This window comes from Saccopteryx bilineata, chromosome 11 (genome assembly GCF_036850765.1).
Source record: "Saccopteryx bilineata isolate mSacBil1 chromosome 11, mSacBil1_pri_phased_curated, whole genome shotgun sequence".
Lineage (NCBI taxonomy): Eukaryota > Metazoa > Chordata > Mammalia > Chiroptera > Emballonuridae > Saccopteryx > Saccopteryx bilineata.
The window spans coordinates 66,927,464-66,941,845 of NC_089500.1; the positions used below are offsets into that span (position 1 = coordinate 66,927,464).

At 38.5% G+C, this 14,382-nt stretch overlaps 1 protein-coding gene across 5 annotated transcripts in view; it reads left to right on the forward strand.

The window, feature by feature from the left end:
• DENND2C (DENN domain containing 2C) overlaps nucleotides 1-13,166 on the forward strand; it is a 77,370-nt gene extending 64,204 nt beyond the window's left edge. For all 5 annotated transcript variants that reach the window (XM_066246811.1, XM_066246809.1, XM_066246808.1 and 2 more), the window contains 5 exons: nucleotides 2,947-2,988; nucleotides 3,903-4,008; nucleotides 9,694-9,930; nucleotides 10,160-10,246; nucleotides 11,245-13,166. In XM_066246811.1, coding sequence (XP_066102908.1) covers nucleotides 2,947-2,988; nucleotides 3,903-4,008; nucleotides 9,694-9,930; nucleotides 10,160-10,246; nucleotides 11,245-11,276 — 504 coding nt within the window. In that variant the 3' untranslated portion in view covers nucleotides 11,277-13,166. The remainder of the gene's footprint in view (nucleotides 1-2,946; nucleotides 2,989-3,902; nucleotides 4,009-9,693; nucleotides 9,931-10,159; nucleotides 10,247-11,244) is intronic.
• Nucleotides 13,167-14,382: the final 1,216 nt, after the last annotated feature.

Genomic DNA, 14,382 nt, shown 5'->3' on the forward strand with positions numbered 1-14,382 from the left:
ATGATTACCATAACAAGTCTCATTAATGTTCACTACCTCACATAGTTACACATTTTTTTCTTGTGATGAAAAAATTTTAAGTTCTCTCTCAGTAACTTTCAAGTATACAGTACAGTTTTTTTTAACTATCCCCAGGATTTATTCATCTTACAATTGGAAGTTTGTATCTTTTTACCGACTTCACCTATTTTGCCCATCCGCCATTGCCTCAGTCTGTTCTCTGTATCTATGAGTTTGTTTTTCTTAGATTCTACATATAAGTGAGATCACACATTATTTGTATTTCTCTGCCTGGCTTATTTCATGTAGTATAATGCCCTCAAGGTCCATCTGTGTTGTCACAACCGGCAGGATTTTCTCTTTTTTTGTGGCTGAATAATATTCCATTGTGTGTATGAGTAGATATATATAAAAAACATCTTGTTTATATATTCATCTGTCAGTGAACACTTAGGTTGTTTCCCTGTCTCAGCTATTGTGAATAATTATGCAGTGAACCCCAGAGCGCGTGTGTCTTTTCCAGTGATTTCATTTCCTCTGGATATATGCCCAAAGTGCAGTTGCTGGATCAAACAATAGTTCTATTTGTAATTTTTTGAAGAACCTCTATGCTGTTTTCCATAGTGGTTGCTCCAATTTATATTCCCACCAACAGTACACAGGGTTCCCTTTTCTCCACAGCCTCACCATTTTTCTTTTGTCTTTTTTATAATAGCCCTTCTAATAGGTATGAAGTGATACTTCATTGTGGTTTGATTTGCACTTCTCTGATGGTTAGTGATATTGACCATTTTTTCAAGTACCTGTTGGCCATTTGTATATCTTCTTTGGAAAAACTTTTATTCAGTTTCTCTGCCCAATTGGGTTGTTTTTGTTTGTATGTGTGTGTGTTTGTTTTGCTGTTGAACTTTCTGAGTTCTTTATAAAGTTTGGATGTTGACCCCTTATCCAATATATGATTTGCAAATAATTTCCCCCACTTTTTAGATTTTCTTTTCATTTTATAATGATTTTTTTGCTGTGCAGAACACTTTTAGTCTGGTGTCATCCCCACTTGTTTATTTTTGTTTTTGTTGCCTTTGATTTTGCTATTAAATTTTAAAAGTCATTGCTAAGACTTGGCCGAATAGCTCAGTTGGTAGTAGCATCATCCAATTTGCCACCGTTGAGAGTTTGGTCTCCAGGCAGGGCACATACAAGAATCAACCAATGAGTGTGTACATAAGTGGAACAACAGATCAATTTTTCTATTTTTCTCTCCTGCTCTCTAAAGTCAGTAAATAAATAAAAAATTTAAATCATTGCCTATATTGTGCTTGCTTCGGCAGCATATATAGTAAATTGTTGCCAATACTAATGTCGAGATGCTTGCTTCCTATGTTTTTTTCTAAGAGTTTTATGCTTTCAGGTCTTATATTCAAGACCTTAATCTATTTTTAGTTGATTTTGTGTATGCTTTTGCTATTGTTTTTGTTTTTTTACATGTGGTTGTCCAATTTGCCCAACACCATTTATTGAAGAGACTCTATCCTTTACCCATTTGTATATTCTTGGCTCCTTTCTTGTAAATTGATTGACCGTGCATGAGTTTATTTCTGGACTCTATTCTGTTCCATTTATCATGTGTCCTTTTTATGCCAATACCATACCGCTTTGATTACTATATAGAGTAGTTTGAAATCAAGAAGTGAGATGCCTCCAGCTTTGTTCTTCTTTGTCAAGATTGCTTTGGCTATTTAGAATCTTTTGTGGTTTTATACAAATTTTAGGATTATTTGTTATAGTTCTGTGAAAAATGCCATTGGAATTTTAATGAAGATTACATTGACTGTAGATTGCTTTGAGTAATGTGGACATTTTAACAATATTAATTCTTCCAATCCCTGAGCACAGAATATCTTTCCATTTATTTGTGTCTTGACTTTCTTTCATTAGTGTCTTACAGTTTTCTGTGTTCATATCTTTCACCTACTTGGTTAAATTTATTCTTAGGTATTTTCTTTTAGATGCAATTGAAAATGTGATTGTTTTCTTCTTTTTCAAATAGTTTCTTAATGTGTAGAAACGCAACTGATTTTTGTATTCATTTTTTTAAAAACTTTATGATGGGAAATTTTGAACATATGTACAAATAAACAAAAGAACAAAATAAAGCCTTACTAGGCAGTGGCACAGTGGATAGAGCATTAGACTGGGACACAGAGGACCCAGGTTCAAAATCCCAAGGTTGCTGGCTTGGTCACGGCTCATCTGGTTTGAGCACAGCTCACCAGCTTGAACCCAGGGTCACTGTCTTGAGCAAGGGGTCACTTGGTCTGCTGTAGTCCCCCGGTCAAGGCACATATGAGAAAGCAATCAATGAAAAACAAAGGTGCCGCAACAAAGATTGGATGCTTCTCATCTCTTTCCCTTCCTGTCTGTCCCTATCTATCCCTCTCTGTGTCTCTGTCACACACACACACACACACACACACACACACAGAACAAAATAAATCCAGTCACCCTAGTTCAAAACTTATCAAATTATGGCTAATCTGTAAAACATAATGACATTTTTAACATAATCACAATACTATTACCACACCTAAAACTTTATAACAATTTCCTAATATCAACAAAATTTAATGCAAATATCTCCAATTATTTCATAAATTTATAATAGTTTATTTGTATCAGGTCCAAAATAAAGTCCACACATTGCATTTGGTGGGTATTTTTTTTAAGTCTCTTTTAATCTATAGGTGTGCCTGCCATTATTATTTTTTTTACTTACAATCTATTTGTTGGTGTGTTGGTGAGTTCAATTTTAAATGGTTATAACTTTAATTTTGTTTTAAACTGTTCCAATTGCTTCAAAGAATCAGAACACTTTCTGATATAGCAGTGCCCAACATGCTTCTTTGTGACTCTCTCTGGTTTAACTTGCCTGGCTCCTTTGTCCTGCAGGTGCTGATAGTCGATCTCTGTGCAGACAAGTTCTTACAGGAGGTGAGCGACAAAGGGGCTGATTACATAATATTTGGGGATAATTAGACAGAAAATATGTGAAAGTACTTAGGGAAGATGACTCAGGCAAGACTTTTAGTTCCTACACACACTTAACTTGACACTGTGGCTGAACATACAAGATTGACCTGAAAAATTTGGCTCGGGTTTAGCTGTGCATCCCAAAGAAGGAAGGAGGAAACAGATAAATGTCATTCTCCAAAGAGGCAACCCTCCCTTCAAATCCAGATGGGTTGACATATAAGCCTGTAATTTAATTAAATTTAACAAGCATTTAAAATTGATTGTTTTCAGTTATTCTGAATCTAAATATGAGTAGGACGTGGTTTGAGCCCTTAGGCCTTATAGTCTAACGGTGGGGAGGGGTGTAGACTTACACATAAGGTTTCAGAAATGATATAATAGAAATTTGTACAAGGTGTACAGTAGGGGCAAAATAGAAGTGATCATTTCTTCCGGGTAGTCAAGTGGAAGGGAGGGTTGGTATAGCCTTCTCAGAGCAGCCCTCTGTGTACACACTGCATAAGGCTTGTAAGCCCTCAGAATGGGGTTGAAAGAATGTTTCCCAAGACTGTGTTTTTTCAAAATCACATAGCTCATCACATTTGAAACAATACTTGTTTAGGGATGATCTTTCTCACACAGCATGTGACATGCAGATGGGAGATATTTGGTAGAAAATGCCATAAAATTGTATGTTATTTATTTGTTTAATATAGTTAAGTTATATAAACTGTAAGTATTATGGATTCTGCTCAACGTCAGGAAGGAAGCTTCACACTGACTCTTCAGCCTGACATATACTGTCACCGGTAGAATTTGGAGGACCTAGCTAGTGCATGTTTGAGACATTCTTTCTCAAGGTTTAATGAAAAAGTTTAATTTCTTCTTTTAAGGTATCTGATGAGGATGAAATTTTACCACCTAAACTCCAAGCTGCCCTGATACAGATTTTGGAAGAACGAAATGAAATTTTGGCTCAGGAACAGATTTTTTCACAAGGTATGTGACAGGTGTTCTGAGGACATACGGTCAAGGCAATAAATATTTACTGAATATAATATTTATGAATGTACTAGAGGATATACAAAGTGGTATGAGCCCTGGCCAGCTGGCTCAGCAGTAGAGCATTGGCCCAGCGTATGGATGTCCCAGGTTTGATTCCCGGCCAGGGCACACAGGAGAAGCGTCCATCTGCTTCTCCACTCTTCCCCCTCTCCTTACTCTCTATCTTTTTTTTCCCTTCCCACAGCCAAGGCTCCATTGGAGCAATGTTGGCCTGAGCAACGAGGACAGCTCCATGGCCTCCTCCTCAGGCGCTAGAATGGCTCCGGTTGCAGTGGAGCAATGCCCCAGATGGGCAGAGCATTGCCCCCTGGTGGGCTTGCTGGGTGGATCCCGGTTGGGCATGTGTGGGAGTCTGTCTGACTGACTCCCTACTTCTAACTTTAGCAAAATACAAAAAGAAAAGTGGTATGAGATTGTGCTGGTGCCTTTAAAAGCTTATAATTAGCTTCCCTGCTGACCTCAGATGTGCCAGTTCCCCTTCTATTTCAGGACTTGTGCACTTGCTCATCCCATTTCTGGAATGCTGCTCCCCCAGATAGCCACATGGCCCCTGCTCTTTCTTCCGTGCTCACGATCACTTTCCCAGTGAGACTTTCCCTGACCGGCCTGTCCTCTGGGATTGTAAATTCATGCAGCCACTGGGGAAGAACTGTACGGAGAGTCCTAGAAAAATTAAAAATAGAGTTGCCATACAATCCAGCAATCCCACTTCTGAGTATTTTTCCAAAAACACAAAAACAGCCTGACACATGGTGGCACAGCGAATAGAGGATCTCCCTGGAATGCTGAGGTCGCCAGTTTCGAAACCCTGGGCTTGCCCGTGCCCAGTCAAGGCATATACGAGAAGCAGTCAATGAACAACTAAAGTGAAGCAACTACGATCTCTCTCCCTCCCTCTTTAAAGTCAGTAAATAAAATCTTTGAAAGAAAACAAAATACGGCCTGACCTGTGGTGGCGCAGTGGGATAAAGCGTCAACCTGGAACACTGAGGTCGCCGGTTCGAAACCTTGGGCTTGCCTGGTCAAGGCACATATGGGAGTTGATGCTTCCTGCTCCTCCCCCTTCTCTCTCTCTCTCTGTCTCTCTCTCTCACTCCTCTCTCTCTAAAAAAAAAAATCAATCAAAAGAAAACAAAATACTAATTCAAAAAGGTATGTGCACTCCTGTGTTCACTGTAGCATTACTAGTAATAGGCCCGATATGAAAGCAGACTAGATGTCCCTTCATACATAAATGGATAAAAATGTGCATATCTGCAAAATGGAATATTACTCAGCAATAATACCATTGCCATTTACAACAACACAAATGGACCTGGACGGTATTATGCTAAGTGAGATTAAGTCCGAGAACAACAAATACTGTATGATCTCACTTATAAGTGAATAAATAAAACAGAAACAAAGATATAGAGAACAAGCCAATGGTTGCCATGGGGAGGAGGTGGGGAGATAAAGTTAATTAACTAACTAATTATAGAACACCTGGGAAATTCAGATTATTATAAAGGAGAAGTTTGAAAAATCATCTGTAAATAATATAACAAAGGCCCTGGCCAGTTGGCTCAGTGGTAGAGCGTTGGCCCGGCATGTGGAAGTCCTGGGTTCGATAACCGGTCAGGGCACACAGGAGAAGCGCCCATCTGTTTCTCCACCCTTCCCCCTCTCCTTCCTCTCTGTTTCTCTATTCCTCTCCCGCAGCCAAGGCTCCACTGGAGCAGAGTTAGCCCTGGCGCTGTGGACAGCTTCATGACCTCTGCTTCAGGCACTAGAATGGCTCTGGCCGCAATGGAGCAACACCTCAGATGGGCAAAGCATCACCCCCTGGTGGGCATGCTGGGTGGATCTCGGTCAGGCACATGCAGCAGTCTGTTTGCCTCCCCGCTTCTAACTTTAGACCAAAAAAAAAAAAAGAGAGAGAGAAGACATATTGCAGTTATATAAGGTGTTATTTCTCTTCTGATTGGCCATAAATAATTGCAATATACCCTTCTTTCTAGATCAGTCAGTGCAAACTCTCCAGAAAGATATTGTAAAAAAAAAAGATATATATAGATAGATATCTAGATATCTATCTATATATATATATACATATATATATATATAGATCTCACAAAGATTAAAGGAAACTAAAAGGAGCAGCAAGTGAAGTAAAAGAAAAACGGGGAGAGTGTGTGTGAACAAAACCAGGAGCGTGATATTGTAGAAGCTGTGTGAAGAAAGCATTTCATTAAGGAAAGAACAGATGGTGTGTCTAATGCTGTGAAGAGGTCAAGTTAGGTGAAGACAGAACTGACCGGTGGATCTGACGATGGAAGTAGTAATTAGCTCATTTGGTTTTGGTACACAATAAACAGAGCAATGAAAAAATAGAGTGTGCACACGCATAGACTTAATTTGTGTAAGCACCAGTGTTGTGTGTCAGTAGGAAAAGAATAAAGTATTCTGTAAACAATACTAGGGCAGTTGGGTTTCCATATGAAAAATAAATATGGAGCTATACCTCACATTATGCACAAATTAATTTCAATAAATTAAAGACTTAAATATTAAGAGTAAAACAAAAAATGTTGAGGAAAGAATAAAAGAAAATATTCTATGTTTTGGGACAATAATGAATTTCTTAAATGCGGCACAAAGAGCACAAGCCATAAAGGAAAAGATTAATTTTCTTATGTTAAATTTAAAAAAAAAATTTTTTCACAAGGAACACCATGGAAAAGAAATAAAATTTTTAAAAAGCTACAAAGTAGGTGAAGATATTGTCAACAAATATAACTAACCAAGAACCTGACCTGTGGTGGTGCAGTGGGATAAAGCATTGACCTGGAACATTGAGGTCACCGGTTCAAAACCCTGGGCTTGCCTGGTCAAGGCACATATGGGAGTTGATGCTTCCTGCTCCTCCCCCTTCTTTTTCTCTCTCCCTTTTTCCCTCTCTCTCTCTCTCCTCTCTGAAAAAATAATTGAATAAAAAGTCTTTAAAATACATATATAACTAACCAAGGAGTAGAAGAGGAAACATGAAGGGCCAATAAATATATGAAAAGCTACATAAGATCATCAAAATCAGGAAAATGGAAATTAAAGCCATGTGAGATACTATTTTATAGCCACCATATTGGCAAAAATTAAAAAGTCTGATGATATTGAGTGTTGCTGAGAATGTATAAATGAGTTCAACTGCTTTGGAAAAACAATTTGGTATCATATTGTAAAGTTAAAAGTGTATATACACATCCTACAACCCAAGTTTGATTTTTAGACTTAAATACTAGGGAAACTTTTGCATATGGTAACTAGGAGACAAGTACGATCATTTTCATAGTGGTATTGTATGTGATAGCAAAAACTAAAAAATCCTCCCTGTTCATTGAGAATGTAAAATTGAAAAAGAATCTTAAACCACATATTAAATACCACAGTAAGTTGCTGAAGAATATAATGTTTTATATTATGTCCAAAGACACAAAACCTAACAGTACGTTGTTGGGTCACATATGTCTGTGGTGAAACTAATGTAAAGCAAGGGAATGATAAACACAAAATTCCAAACAACGGCCACCCTCTATTGGAGAGTCAGGGAAGAGCACCATTGAAAGGGTGTCACATGGGGAGCTTCAGAGATACATGTGACATCCTGTTTAAGCTTTGTCCTGTTCATGTCACATTAAAACAGAAACAAAGGCCCTAGCCCAGTAGTTCAGTTGGTTAGAACAAGGTTGGCAAGTTCTATCCCCGGTCAGGGCACAGACAAAAATCAACCAATGGATGCATGAATGGGTGGGACAACAAATTGATGTCTCTCTTTCTTTCTTTTTCTCTGTCCCCCTTCCTCTCCCTAAAATCAAATTTAAAAATATTTTTAAAAACAGAAACAAAGAATGGAAGACAAGTTATAGAAAAACATAAATTTTTAAAAAGGAATTAAACATAAGAAAGTAGGTACAGCAGGTATAAGCAACAACTGTTTCAAGAAACCTTCATGTAAACTGGCAGAAACGGGAGAGTAAGTGGCGAGGACCGGAGAGTGGGGCAGAAGTATTGATAACGGCAGTCACGGACCGTGGCTTCTCGGCTGTACAAGGAAAGAGATGAGAAGGAAGTCTGTTGGAAAAAAGATAACAAAAATGTAGATTAGACTCAAAATGTAATGCTGAAAGAGATCTTAGAAATCACCTAATCAGCCACCTCATTAAAAGTGACAGAGAGCCACGTGCGGTAAAGTGAATTGTCACCTTTATACAGCTGCTTCATGGCAGACTAAGCCTAGGTTTCAGATTCCTAGTTCAGGGTGGAGCGCACGGGAAACAGCAAGAAGCATTGTGAAAGGGAGAAAACTCCAGTTGGATGTGGAAGAAAAGGGAGGTGCTAGAGTGACTCTATGGCTTGAGCCTGGAACCTGGAAGGCAGTGGAGTGTAGTTGATTGTACTGGTGAAGAGTCATGTTGGGAGCGGGCAGCTTCTCCGCTGTGCTAGTGACATGACTGTGGAGAATGCCTTTGTTTGGAGCCTCAGTTTCCTTATCTGTAAAAGGGAAATAATACCTACTTTACTGGATTATTACATTTGTAAAAGCACAATACAGTGCTTGACTTGTTTTTTTTCTTTATTGATTTTAGAGAAAGGAAGGGGGAAAGAGAGAGACAGGAACATCAGTCTGTTCCTGTGTGTGCCCTGAACAGGGATCAAAGTGGCAACCTCTGCACTTCAGGGTGATGTTCTAACCAACCAAGCCATCTGGCCAGGGCCTGACATATTTTAAGCAGTCAAAAAATTATTATTTATTATGGAATAATCGTGGTGTACTATGAAATGGAAAAGTTGAGACAAACTTACTCGGTGGAGAAATACAATGAATATGGTTTGGAACATGTATTCTTTATTTATTTGATTCATTTTCTACCAGTTTCCCGAAAGGACATTAAATGGTAACTTTAGGACCAATGGAATTTAAGTACTAATGGGACAACCAAATGATGGTCTCCCATAGGCAGTCTGAAAACATAGGTGAGTTTGTTGAAATACTAGGGCTGGGGATCTAAGAATTATCACCACGGAAAGCCAGCTCTCGCATCATGCCAATTAGCTGCCTAAAGAAAGGAGTGTTGAGAAGTGGTCAGAGGCCCATGCTCAGGAAGAGGAAGAAGGGGCAAGAGAAGAACATTCGGGTTATAAATGCGGAAGAGGAATCAGGAAATCAGGGGAGCATGTAGTTGCGGGAGAGCGGAGGACTGAGGAGGTTACCACAAATGCAACGTAGTTTAAAGGAGGATAAAAATAGAAAGCAGATGAAATGTGTCTGGGTCTCACTGGTAGCTTTAGAAAGAGCAGTTCCGGTGAAATGACAGATGTGCAAGCCAGGCTTGGCATATCAAAAATGTAACAGGAGCGTATGTGTGGGAAGAAATCAAAGGTAAGAATGTAAGCCATTTGCTTTTTGCAGGTTATGGAGAGTGCAGGAAAGCTAAGAATGAGTATTCTGTTTATTCTCCTTCCTTTAATCTATGATTTCCTCACTCAGCATCACTGTTATAACTAGAGCCAATGTTCCCATAAACAAAAACTTAGAGGACTTTTTATTTTCTTTCTCTTTTTCTCCCTTTCATTTTGTGGCAGATGTGACACTCAACACTCTGGTGTCTGAAGCATTTGTCAGGTTTTTCGTGGAACTGGTGGGACATTATTCTCTGAACATGACTGTCACTCAGCGTGGGGAACGTGTGTTTCAAAGGGAGCCGTTCCGTAAATCGCACACCTCCCGAAGCGTCCGCCATTTCCTGGATCTCTTCATGGAAACCCAGATGTTTGCAGGGTTCATCCAGGACCGAGAGCTTCGGAAGAGTGGGGTGAAAGGTCGGTTTCCTGACAAAGTTCTTGCTCCGTATTTAGTGAGTACTTCGAAGTCTTGACAGTAAACAGCATAAAGCTACAAGGGCTCAAAATCTGAGTTGTTTATTATGGGAAATATTTTTTTTTGTAATGTTTGAACTATGGAGGTACATAATAATAGCACAAAGTTTTATTTAATTGATTTTTAGTCTTGAACGTTGGATAATTTCACCAACATGAGTTTTCCTTGTAGGTTTGTTTGAAGTCCGGGCCTTCCAGTATTTGGAAACAATTCCTGAGTCTGAACCCAGTGGAGTCAACAGAATTTTGCGGAGTCTTGGTGAGTTGCTGTATTTCCTGTTAGAAAAACATGGCTGATAGGCAGAGCATCGCCCCCTAGTGGACTTGCTGGGTAAATCCTGGTCCAGGTGCATGCAGGAGTCTGTCTGCCTCCTCTCCTCTAACTGAATTGAATTTTTTTAAAAAATAGCTGAAAGAAGCTTTTGCAGTAAGTGTATCCTATTGCAAAAAAGATTTATAATCAGATCAATAATATAACCTCAAGTAGGCTGACCAGAAACCATGACTCCTGATTCCAAAATATTTTGGAGAAAAAGAAGTCTCTTTCTCAGGGGTTGGAATTCTCCATTAGAGTTATTCATGGGATCATTTTTTTTAGGTGAAGCTCTCTTGTGATATAACAATTTTCATATCATGATTATTAATCTTTTCAGGGTTATATCCCTAGGGGAATCTTATAAAAACTGTGGAACTTTTTCCCAGAAAAATATATTTAGACCATACAAAACAACATGATTATTTGTGTTCAATTATACTTGACTTTTAATTATTCAGTATGATATAGGAGAACAGTGGTGTGGTAGTTCAAAATAGTAAAGAACCTATGTTCTATAGTATTTACATCAGTCTTTCAAATATCTATCCTTACTTAAAATTAGGCCCTATTTTAAAATTAGGCCCAGGGACAAGGCATAATTTGTTCATGGCTGTTATTTCATCTTTATAGCATGGAGTTAGATTAGATCAGTGGTTCTCAGCTCTGACTATAATATTATAATCTCTGGGGAGCAGGCTAGGTGATTTTAACCTATAGGCAGGGTTCAAAACCACTGAATTAGATGATGTCTGAGTTCTCTTCTATCTGTACAATTAGACACTAGGGGCAGGGGCCAGGTTTAAACACAACTGATAGCTTGAGATAGCAGCTTCCTCCTGGGCTGTTCTGAATTAACTAGGTTGTTAATCCCCTGCCTCAAATAGTGCACAATAAATGAAAATGAACTAGTGAGAATTCACTCTATTTTTTTTTCCCTTTAGGAAGTAAAATGAAATTTCTGCAGAAGAAATGAAATCTTTGATTGTCTCATCCTAAATAGAAAAGAAAGTGCCAAAGAAAATAGTTTTTCAAGAATCAGGATGCCCTGAAGTACTCTAAAAATCCTTGAACGTTGAAAAGTTCCAGAGTGGGCCAGGTTCTTGGAGGAGGATTCTCCTATTGCTGCTTCAGTAATCACTAGAGAGTTGTTAGGACTCATCTAAAATCAATGCTGTCTTTACTCTGCCTCCAGTTTTTTTAAGTGGCCTTTTCTGTTTGATTATTGGGCTCACTCTTTGTGTTTTGTGCATAGACCATGAAGGCACTTCTCTTTTATAAGGGAAAGACTTGGTGTTGCATTTTAAAAAGAACAGCTCAAAGAGGAGTGCAATGAGAAATGCTGAGTTTAAGGTACTAGGGAAGCATGATAGAAGTGGCGATCACTCGCCCTACACATACAATTCTCATTCCTGAAATACTACAGCAGTTTTAAACCTGTGGGCTGTTTGAGTTGAGCTAAGGAATATACTTCTATCTCCCTTTTTTTGTCTAATTTTTTTGTCTAGGGAAATCTCACTTATGTAGAAGCCTTACTCATTAATTAGTACTGATACTGAGCATCTTACAACTAGACATCTTGAAGCTCTTCCCCCACATGTGTGGCACTTGAGTAGCTGGCCTCTCATGTGTCAACATGAAACTTGGAATTATAACTAATAGATAATGTATTTATACTTTCAAGGATATGAGAACTACCTTTTATATATTTTTAGTGTCTTCCATGTGCCATGCACTGTGGTAACTGTATATGACATCTTATTCAGTCTTTAAGTAAACTTTCTGAGATATTTGCATCTCCATTTTCCTAATGAAGAAACTGGAATTCAAAGAAGTTAAATAACTTGCCCAAAGTTATACAACAGAGCCAGGACTGAAGCCAGAACTGTTAGTTTGTGAACACAGAGAAAGCTGGTTAGAACTACAGATGGAAATTTGAGCTCTATGGGATTGTAACTATTGAAAAAGTTTTAAGCTGAAGTGTACCGGGGCCAATTCAGCTCCGAGGAGAAGGGACTTCAGATGTTAGTTGTCTAAATGAGACTCTCTTTAGAACTGTTCCCCTAGAACTGTTGGACATTTTGCTCTAATTAAATTGGAGTCAGAATGTGAACATTTCCTGCAACACCACCACATAATCACCCCAGCCTTTAACATCTACAGTAGCAGTATGATTGAAAAAAGGAACTTGTCAGTGATGGTGAAATTTTCTTTGATATTATAGCAAATATCAGTTTTCTTCAACTCCTGTTGATGGTTTTAACTGGCATAAAATATATTTATTCAAAATTAACAAAATCTTACAAGTTATATGAGGATACAGTATTGTCATTACATCCATTCAGGTGTGCATGGATGAATGTAAAGCAGACACCATGTAACAGCGGTGCTACTAATTCCTATAGATGTGGGTCCAGAAAACAAAACTAAGCCTATGTCTTTAAAACTTTTTAATTAAGCAACTTACCCAAGTGGAGCTTTTACCAGACCTCCCCTTTGGTCTCTTCTGACACTCCAACCTGAGGGAACAGTTAGTAACTGGGAACTGAGTGTTTATAAAATAGGGATAGGAGGTATTACTGTGGTGGACCCTAGCTATCCCTCTGTGAGGTGACCTTTGGCTTCAGGGATAAAGGTCATATTTTATCCCTGTTATCTGAAGCTATTTCCTTTTCATACATCTGTTTTGTTTTGTTTTGTTTTTGTAAAGTGTTATAAATTCTGGACATGTTTGTAAAAAAATTACTCAAGATTTGTATAAAACGTTGTTTACAGTTCTTCTAATGAATAAATACAAAAATTCCATGGGTCTCTTGGAGAATTTTAAATAAAATTGTTTAAGATGTAAAGATCTTTTACTTCACTTAAGTCTATAGCCAGTACATTTATCTAATAGGTTAAAAGATAATCCGGTGTCACTTTTTGCAGATGATGTGATTCTATATACAGAAAGCCCTAAAGACTCCACCAAGAAACGAGTAGAAACAACAAATATAGTAAAGTTGCAGGATACAAAATTAATATACAAAAATCCATTGCATTCCTATATACTAACAATGAAATTTCAGAAAAAAATTTTAAAATGATTTATTTTGCAATTGCGACAAAAACAATAAAGTACCTAGGAATAAACCTAACAAAGGATGTGAATGATCTATATACTGAAAACTACAAAGTACAATATTATTAAAAGAGATTAACAAAAACACAATGAAATAGAAATATTTTCTGTGTTCATGGAATTGAATCAACATAATGAAAATGTTCATATTACCCAAAGCAATATATAGATTTAACGCAGTCCCCATCAAAATCCCAATGTTGTTTTTTAAAGAACTAAAACAAAATATGTATGGAACCACAAAAGATCCCAAATAATTAAAGCAATTCTGAGAAGAAGAAGAAAAAAGCTGGAGGTATCAGACTACCTGACCTCCAATTATAGTACAGAGCAACAGTAATCAAAACAGCATGGTAGGCCCTGGCCGGTTGGCTCAGCGGTAGAGCGTCGGCCTGGCGTGTGGGAGTCCCGGGTTCGATTCCCGGCCAGGGCACACAGGAGAGGCGCCCATTTGCCTCTCCACCCCTCCCCCTCTCCTTCCTCTCTGTCTCTCTCTTCCCCTCCCGCAGCCGAGGCTCCACTGGAGCAAAGATGGCCCGGGCGCTGGGGATGGCTCTGTGGCCTCTGCCCCAGGCGCTAGAAAGGGCTCTGGATGCAACAGAGCGACGCCCCAGAGGGGCAGAGCATCGCCCCCTGGTGGGCATGCCGGGTGGATCCTGGTCGGGCACATGTGGGAGTCTGTCTGTCTCCCCATTTCCAGCTTCGGAAAAATGAAAAAATAAAATTAAAAAATAAAATATTAAAAAATAATAAAAAATAAAAAAAACAGCATGGTATTAGCAGAAAAACAGACATGCAGACCAATGGGACAGAACTGAGAGACCAGAAATAAAACCACATGTATATGGGCAAATAACTTTTGATAAAGGAGCCAAAAACACAATGGAGAAAAGAAAGCCTCTTCAATAAAAGGGTACTGGAAAAATTGGAAAGCCACACACAAAAGAATGAAATTAGACCA